The following is a 9,740-nucleotide window of genomic DNA, read 5'->3' on the forward strand; positions in this document are numbered from 1 at the left end:
GCCTTCTGGCCTTCACACCATGCACCCCCCAGCATGTCCTCAGGCTCCAGCCTGGCCAAACTCCTGAGCATGGTGCTTCTGCTCAGTTTTTGCCCCAGGATGCTCAACCCTGCCTCCCTCATCTGCCCTCATCTGAATATCTACGTCTCCTTCAAGCCCCAACCTACAAGCCACATCCTCCAGAGCCTCCCCTGTCCTTTCCAGCGGAGTTACAGTAGGTTTCCTGCCCTGCGCACGCATCTTTCCTCTCCTACACCACCGCCCACAGAACCGTACTTATCCGTTGGCCCGTCTTTTTCCCTGGAGACTGTGACCTCTGTCCTCCAGGGAGCTCAGATTATGTTCCATAACATAACACGGGCAGGCCCTCAATGAAGGTGTGCTGACTGACTAGAATGAAAGCAATGCCTGACACAGGAAAAACTCACACACAGACAGGAGGGAGGAGTGAGCAGCGGCATTGTAGCTGGATCCCATCTCTTCTTCTGCCACAGCCCTCCCAGGCCAGTCTGAGCCGGGCCCCACTCACCGGCTGCCCTGGGCAAGGGTGGGCACAATATCGTGGCTGGCACGGACGGGCCGGGTCCTGGCCTTCATGCGGGCTTGCTGAAGCAGATGCTTGGCTTCCTCATGCCTGGGGCTCAGCACGGGCTCCGGCTTGGGACTAAAGGTCCTTCAGGGTGGCACATGGGCCAGAGCAGGTGGGGGAGGGATTAGAAGAAAATAACACGGATTAGGAGGGCTTTAACAGTGTCGAGTGTGGCTATGCCAGAAACAGCCCTGCGTGTGCAGCCTTCCTTGTCCAGCTCCCACACGGAGGGCACCTAGCCTGGGGCCTGGGGCCTGGGGCCTGGCCCTGAGTGACTCTGGATGGGACCAGGGAGCTGGCCCACCTTGGACATCTGCTCAGAGACCGGAGGCAGAGAGCCCAGGAGGATCTAGAAAAGGGTAGGGGAGTCTCCAGATTATTCTATTGTTCCTTCCCTGGGCAGACAGAGGGAGTTATCTGCGAGGAGGGGGAGAAAAGGGCCTGGGGTTGTCGGGCTGGGCTCGTGCCCAGCCAGCCAGATGGTCTTCACACGTGTCCCCTCCCTCTCTCCTTCTGTCTCTCTCTGCACCCACACGTACCCACTGGAGCTCCCACTGCACCATCCTGAGCTCCCACCGCAGACACAAGGAATCAGTGCCCTGCCCGTCACTGTGCTGCTCCTCTGAGGGAATGACATTTTCATAAGGCCTCAGTCCCAATCCTGACAGGCATCAGTCCCAGGCTGAGAGACATAAAGCTGGACCCACATCAAGTCAGCAGTGGCTCGGGTTCATAATAATAAAGGTCCTCTAACAGTCCTCTCCACCTCCCACGTGTGCTGCCTCCTCCCCAGCCAGTCCAGAGCTGCAGAAAATGATAGCAGCTCTTTTTCAACGCCACCTCCCAGACAATGACATGCAGCCAGCGCCGGACTCCCCCTGACCGGAGCCCACCTCCCCAGCCAGGCCGGCTGGGGACAGGTGTGCTCTCCACTTGACAGATGAGGGCTGCGGAGCACAGAGGAGCACCTGGTGTGTTGTCGCTCAAGGTCGGACATCAAGTGAAGCAGAGCAGGCGTCAGCCAGCCCCAGTGTCTCCACATCCCCCATCCCCTCCCCGCCCCTGGTCCCAGAGCAGGCCGAGGCGGAGTGGCTTCCGGAGCCCCGTGGCTGCTCCTGTCCTCACTGCACATATGTTGGGCTGTCCTCACTAGGGAGGGTCCGTAGAAAGAGGACCTGGGCAGGTAGAGGCTCAGCACGGCCTGCATCTCAGACTGCAGCCTATCTCAGACTGCAGCCACCCCATGTGTCACCTGGAGAAAGGGGCCTTGTCTTGACAAGGGGAAGGTACCAAGTAGTTTTCTAGGTGACAGATGACAGAGATATGAGTGGGAAATGGCACAACTCTGAGGCCTCCTTGGGACAACCTTAGACAAGCTCTGGGCAGTCCATGATTTCTTTTTCCTTCTTTTTTCTTTCTTTTTTTTTTCTCATTATTTGCACCTAATCCTGCAATTGGGGCCAAGATAAAAAATAAGAACTGCCAGAACAAAGGTACCATCTGTGCCTATGAACCCTGGCAGGGCCCAGGCACAGTTCGGGAACCAGGAGGGCTTACGGCAGAGAATGAAAGCGAGTCTCCAGGCCTGCTGCCCTGTGAGGAGAGGCATCCCTTTGCACAGCTTCCCGGGCAGGCAGGGCCTCCAACACACTGCCGAGAGCAGCTGTGCTCCCCGAGGCTCCGGCTCCGCCAGCAGAGATAATGAGGTTACCAGCCCGGGGAGAGACGCATCTGCAGCCGCAGGCCTCTGGCTGCCAGCCTGCACGCTCGGAGCCTTCCGGTGACAGCTGTGGTTCCCCGGCTGTCGGAGGGCATTTGTCACAAGACCTGGCGGGCAGGCAGGAGGGCTCCAGGCAGCTGGCCAGATGCTGCCAAGATCGGCCTTCCCCCGAGGTTTTAAAACCATTTTCCAGCTTTGCTGTTTCCTTTCTGCTCCCTCTACTTGGAGCTGTTAATTTTTTTTTTTTTTTTTTTATCAAGCAAGCTATATTTTTCTCATGGAAAAGTGATACTTTTCAACAAAAGATCAGCCAGAATTTTTACTGTAATACCTTTTTCTTTTTATTTATTTTTTTATTGAGGTATAGTTGACATACAATATTATATTAGTTTCAGGTGTACAACATAGTGATTCTACATTTATATACAGTACAAATTGATCACCACAGTAAGTCTAGTAACCATCTGTCACCATGCAAAGTTATTACAATATTGTTGACTATTTTTTTTTTTTTTTTTTTCATCAGCTGCCCTGCTTTGGTTCCTGGCAGACAAAGCTGGTTTCTCCACTGATTAGAAAAGCAGGGTTTTTTAGGCGCCTGGAGGCATCCATGCAGTAACAAACTGAGCAGGGAGGGGAGCAGCAGCTACCTTCACAGATGGCAGCCAGGGTCAGCGGGGCAGGCAACTCCTGGTCACGGTGCACCCTGGAGAGGGCAGGCCCTGACAGCCCTGTGGCAGGAAGGGGGTCTTTCTCCCAAGCGGCAGGGGGCAGACAGGTGCAGTGCTGTGAGCCTGTCCCAGTCTAACCGCCCAGCCCCCATCACTGCATTGTCTTGGTCCACGCAAGGGGCAACAACCCTGCCCGGCAGACAGGTTCTGACTCCTGAGGAGAAGGGAGACTCTCCACTCTAATCCAACCACAGCCCTGGAGCCAAGCCCTTCCCATCATGGACTATAACCCACCATCCCAGCTGTCACAGTTCCTTTCGAGATTTCCTGGAAGGACTGGGGTGGTTCCTGTGTGGCTTGGCAAAGACAACTCCATCTGAGCACAGAGAGCTTTTGTCATGGCCACGAAAGCTCGCACATGGAGGGCTCATGAGCTCAGCGGGTGAGGCACAGGGAGGAAGTGGCTGAGTGCTTCCCCCAGGGCTGTTTCCCCATCTGTAGACAGCGGGAGTTACACAGGGGACAGAACTCACATTGCCACCCTGTAAGCCAGGGCCTTTGGCCAGGTAGCCTGCCATACCACAAGGTGGGGTGGGGGACCCTGACGTCCTCTGCAGGGGGTTCACAGATGTTTGGCCCTCAAGAAGCAGCAACACCTAAAAGAGCTACTGGCTGGGGACAACGGGACTTCCACATGAGTATTCTGGCCCTTCCATCTTCCCCTCCAACCACCAGCATCCTAAGCTGCTTCCCAGGACAAAGGGCAGCATGCAGCCCCCTCCCGCTCTGGTCTCTCCACCTAAGTCCATTTCCTAGCAGAGAGACAGGCTTAGCTCTGACTGCAGCTCCCCTCCCACCCAGGCACAGCCAGGTCAGGCTCTCCAGTCAGGACAACCACCATTGTCCCCTAGTCAGATAGGTCAGGGGGACAGGGTGTCCTCCTTCTGCAGCCATCATAATCCTAGATTAAAATAATAAGCTCCAGCAAGTCCGGCTTTAACTCTTTCATCCCAGGAATATGAATTAGGGAAACAATTTGGAATCTAAAGAGATATGACATTTCCCAGATTCCAGGATGCAGCAAGTAGAGGGAAAATATAGTGTACAGAACACATATAAGCCTTTCTGCCTGGGATTTGTGCCATATTTGTATATTAGAAAGCTTTTTGATGACCAAGGATAGAGTGCTCCTGCTGTCACACTGTGTGCGGTTCCCAGAGTGAGGGGAATAGGAAAGGTGGGCCCGGAACCGATTCTGGAACACGTGCTCCTTGAAGGCAGGGGCCTGTCTGGGCTCATTACCACAGACACCTTCTTCCCAGGGCCGCGGGACACGGACAGGACAGAGCTTAGAGTGGTGGTTAGAAGCGTGGCTCTGGGGCAGCCTGCCCAGGTTCTGATTCTGGGCTGCCACTTACCACCTGTGTCACCCTGGCAGTTCACTTAGGGGTTAAGGCTCAGCTTCCTCCTCTCCTAAATAGGGGCTCAGTTGTTAAGTGAGACTGAGCCCCTTACAAGAGCTGAGCACAGAGCCAGGAACTTGGTGAGATTCCATCGATATAAGCATTAATTATTACTGCTTTTACTATTTGCACCATTATTTTGTTAAGTTACTCTCACCCCCTTACTGAGCAAAGGATGGAATCCCTGAACATGAACTAAAATCACCTGCCGAAGAGATCCCCTTTTTGTCTGCCAGAAAGGTGTGTTTAGAAGAGACAGGCCATCTTAAAGCTAGAGAGGGCTTGGTGGGTTTTGTTCTAGACCTTCAGAGCCCCTAACAGGGCTCCACAGAAAAGGCAATTTCCATAGAATGGGGAATGAGAGGAGGCTGTTTGGTAGCGGAGGGACACTGCTGCCCAGATAATAAATAGGTGCTTCTCTCAACAGAGAAGGAAGAGCTGTTTAAGAATGGCATATACCTGGACAAAACTCTAATTCGAAAAGATACGTGCACCCCTATGTTCACAGCAGCGCTATTCACAACAGCCAAGACATGGAAACAAGCTAAGTGTCCACCGACAGATGAATGGCTAAAGAAGATGTGGTACATATATACAATGGAATATTACTCAGCCATAAAAAAGAATGAAATAATGCCATTTGCAGCAACATAGATGCAACCAGAGATTATCATACCAAATGAAGTAAGTCAGAAAGAGAAAGACAAATACCATATGATATCACTTATATGCGGAATCTAAAATATGACACAAATGAACTTATCTACGAAACAGAAACAGACTTACAGACATAGAGAACAGACTTGTGGTTGCCAAGGGGGAAGGGGGGTGGGGGAGGAAAGGATTGGGAGTTTTGGATTAGCAGATGCAAACTATCGATATTATATACAGAACAGATAAACAACAAGATCCAACCATATAGCACAGGGAACTATATTCAATATCCTGTGATACACCATAATGGAAAAGAATATGAAAAAGAATGTATATATGTATAACTGAGTCACTTTGCTGTACAGCAGAAATTAACACAACATCGTAAATCAACTATACTTCAATAAAATAAATTTTTTAAAAAAAGAATGGCTGCTGTGGGATACACCTCATTGAACACCTTTGAAAAGATCTGGGTGGAGGTGTGCAGAGCTTCCCTAGGATGTCGACTCCTTACAGAGAGAGCAAAAAGGCTCTGTCCTTGCCTTCCTGAAGAAGGACAAAAAAATCCTTGTGGGCTGTCGCTCTGCTAGCACTGCATGTGTGGAGGCAGGTGACCAAGACACCCCCATCTAGGGGGACGGTGGCCTGCTCCACTCTGGAGGCCATGGAGGAGGGCTTCCTCTTCTTGAATTTCAGCCCAACTCCTCAAAGATGAATGGTCTTGAGCAAATTAACTTTCTTGAGCCCCTTTATTCACAAAGATCGGTACCATAATGAGATTTTCCTGTGTGGGGTGTATGTGAGTGTGACAATGACATGCATGACGAATGCAGGCAGCACTAGCTGTGAGGTAGGGCTTGAAGTGTTAGCATCCTTCCTTCTCCACAAGGACTTAGAACCCTAGATACTTCAGGAGCACGGTACGTAGTTGAAAACACTGGTGAGTGGTTAAACGAAACTTTTTTCTTTTTAGTTGTAGTCTTGGCAGGTTTGGGAGTGGCGAGGGGTTCCCTCTAGTTTCCCTTTGTGTCTGTATATCTGAGTTGGTGGGCAGGATGGGGAGTGGCGGGGGGTATGCAGGATGGACAGGGGCTTGGCTAGTCTTCATTACACCCTTGCCTGGGGGAGTCCTCAGTTACAGCCCTGCAAATCCTGGGGAGATGCAGGAGAGTTTCTTCTCCCAAGCTCACCCCCAGGGCTCATGACCCCCTGAGACTAAGACCAGAAGATCCAGAACCCAACCAGGGAGCCAGAATGATCTCCAGATCCCCTCACCAGGCTACCCGTGTACCAGGCCACAGCACACAGCAACGTCCCAGCACTGCCAGAAGAGGGGGTCATCCTACTGGAGGGAGTGGATGTGGCAGGAGGGAGACAGCAAACGTTCCTCCATTTCCTACTGCCTTACCTAAAACCCAAATTCCAAGGCTCTCCATCAGTGGCCTCAGCCCACATTCCCACCCTGTGTCCTGATAGCATCTTCCACGCAACCCACCTCACACCTCTCCCATGCACTTCTGCAAGCCTTACCCATCTGGAATGTCCTCTCCTGGCTCCATCCAGATCCTGTCAAGCCCACAGGGGCGTCCAGCCCTGGTGAGCCCTTACTTTACACCCATGCATGCATGCTTCTGCTGAACATTTTCTGAGTGCCTGTTCTGTGCTGATACTCGGCAGGTACTGGGTCCCAGAGATAAGAACAGAATGGTCTTTGGCCCTAAGGAGCTCCAGAAGGAGATCCACCAGCAGGAGCTATGGCCAAAGCTGGTGTAAGCAGAGCGGGCAGTGAGGGCAAAATGGGAATTCCTTCTGAAATTACACACAGTAGTAGGGCCACAGGAGAGTCTTCCAAAATGCTAGGTAATAAATTAAGTTCTAAAAGCCCAAGATTTTCTCACAGCTGTGGGCCTGACCACTTGAGCCACAGGCCAGGCCTCTGAGATTCTTGAGGGTTCCCTGTCTGCCCCTTCTTTAAACTGGAGTCCGCAAACAGCTTTGGAGCAGGGAGTTTTGACCACTAGCCATCTCAACAGGGGCCTGAAAATTGGGACCCACCAAAGTCTGAGTTGCTGCCGGCTGGCACCCTGTTCCTTCTTTTCTTGTGACGAGGTGTGTACACAGAGACTGGGCTCCCCGTTATGAGCCTCAGTTTTTGTATCTGTTGATAGAAATGGGCACGATTCCACCACGGGGATGGGGGGAAATCAACAACCTAGGAAATCCTCTGAGCTTCCTTCATCATTACAGCACAAATGAAACAACCCCAGAGACCCTCTCCATTTATCCCACAGCGGAGCAGTAGTTAAAGTCCCTGCAGACACACTTCAGGATCTGGGCCCCCCAAGATCACACACATGGAAGGCCCTGATTTGAAGCAGAGTGGGCCTGGGTCACATAGCACGGCCTCTCCAATGAGACTGCCAAGGAAGGCCCTGGGCCTCAGGATTCATGCGGCAGCCCAAGGCTGAGTGCCTTTTTGTAAAAAGCTGACTCCCTTTCGGTGTGGGGCCTGGGGCGAGCATTGTACTGACTGCTGCTGCTCCTCTGGTTTCACGTACTTTTTGCACAAGCGGGGCAATCTGTAATCCTGATACACCCTCTCAGAGCCTCAAGACAGGGGAGAGGCCAGGTGGATCCTGGCCATTTTACAGAGAGCAGGGACGGGACACCATGGGCTGCTAAGAACGGAGGAGGGCAGAGCCAGCCCTAAGCAGAGGATCCTTCACTTCCCCCCCCCACCCCCCATCTCTAATAAGTCCAGTGCCCAGACACGGCCATGAGCAAGGTCGCTGACAGCACTGACCCCGCCGGCCACCTCTGAAGTGCTTACATCTCACCTCATCCTCTCCCCACCCCCAGTCAATCCCATTTCCTGAATCATGTCAACAGTGACTTAGGAGAGAAATGAGCTTATCCCATGGAACCTGCCATTCACCCTTCTTTGTCTATACTTGAGAATACCAGGCTGGGGGAGGCCGAGGATCCCCGGATCCCTAACCCAAGGCATGGCCTGTGGGGACAGCTTGTGGCAGTGCTGCTTCATGGTTAGAGCACAGCCCTTGGCACCGAGCAGCTTTGACCGTGGACCCTGACTCCAAAACTTAACAGCTGTATGACTGGGCAAGTCACTTAGCCTCCCGCCAGAGGGGTCTCTGTCAGTGAAACAGGAACAATCAATAGGGTTCGCTATCAGGATAAAGTGAGGATGTGGTGCAGCACAAGGTCTGGGAATTGAATGTCAGCATGGTCTTCTGGAGGGAAGGACCACCAGGTTGTTCCGGTCCTCTGGGACGGAGTCTCCTCTTGCCCCTCAGTAGAGGGGACAACCATTTGGTCCTGGGGCATTTCTGGTGTTCCCTCGGCATCTCAGGGGTCTCGCCTCCACGGTCGACTCTCCCTGTGACCACTGCAATGAGCTGGGCCAGCCCCCTAGTCAGTCAGTGACTACTGTCTTGGTCTCTGCTGTCACCATCATTTCAGGGCTTCTTGTCTTATCACCATGCAGAGCAGTAACAATTGAGGACATAATTAAATACGTGTTGGGTTAACTTGGTCACGGGGGTTATCTGGTTGCAACACTGAACTACACTGATGCTAAGTTTGACTGGGTGTGAAACCGGACCTTTTATGCCTCAAACACTGAGAAGATCTGAGGGGCTCACTGCCCGAGCACGTCCTGACTGATGTCCTGGCCCCTTCAGGACGGCCATCATGATGGTGACCACAGTCTCAGAGTCTACACTGCCCAGTGTCCTCAGCCCCTCAGTACACAAAGCCCCAGGACGCTGGTCCCATGTGGCCAGGGGTAAAGAGCTGAGGGAAGTATGCCTTATTCCACAGGTCTCTTGGGGAGTTCAGCTATACAGAAGGAGCATCAATAAATCCATCCTGCTTAGGGGAGAGATGGAGCCTGCAGTGTCTTAGGGACCACTTTAGTATCTGACCAAGAGACTCAGGAATAGAACCAAATGAGGAGCCGTGTCCCAGGAGGGCTCTACACATGGCTGACCTTTCTCCCATCCTTGAACTAGGGGAGATGGGAGAAAGGTCAGCCATGTATAGAGCCCTCCTGGGATAGAGCTCCTCATTTGGCTCTAGAGGTATGCTCCTGGCCCTTCAGCCTGGGTATCTACTCAGCAGGGGCCTGAGTATAGATCACCAATAAAGGTCTGTGGGGCACTGTGAATGAATGACCTTCCAAACAAGCCAGAAGACAGTTTTTCCCATGCCAACTCTATGCCCGGATATACGCTGGGCACCAACCTCATTCCACACACACATTCTCTCCCTTCATACATAGACATGTGAGATCATCATACAATACACATAAGCACACACCTACACATCCTACGCCGACACCCACATACCTTATCCAAACCCTAACCTGCTGCAGATGGTCTGGAAGGTGAAACAATAGTCCAGAAATCCCTACCCTGAGGATTCTACACAGATGCCATCTCCTCGTAGGACTGGGGGAAAGTCCCTCCCAACCCCACGGTTGAGAATCTTTTCCTTTAAGATGCGTGGTTTTATTATTTATTATCCAACATGTGAGTCAGGAGCTTCGGCTTCTCCTTTCAATAGTGACCTCTGGACAAATCCCCCACGGCCATCTTGCAGCTGAGACTCCCCCCCCCCCC

General features: G+C 52.3%; 1 protein-coding gene across 1 annotated transcript in view; it reads right to left on the reverse strand.

Moving 5' to 3' along the window:
* The window catches only part of KIAA1614 (KIAA1614 ortholog), a 36,595-nt gene that overhangs the window by 22,148 nt on the left and 4,707 nt on the right, over positions 1-9,740 (reverse strand). Inside the window, exon 4 of the mRNA XM_007448512.1 lies at positions 530-673. Coding sequence (XP_007448574.1) covers positions 530-673 — 144 coding nt within the window. The remainder of the gene's footprint in view (positions 1-529; positions 674-9,740) is intronic.

This window comes from Lipotes vexillifer, unplaced genomic scaffold, assembly GCF_000442215.2.
Source record: "Lipotes vexillifer unplaced genomic scaffold, Lipotes_vexillifer_v1.1 scaffold76, whole genome shotgun sequence".
NCBI classification, from domain to species: domain Eukaryota; kingdom Metazoa; phylum Chordata; class Mammalia; order Artiodactyla; family Lipotidae; genus Lipotes; species Lipotes vexillifer.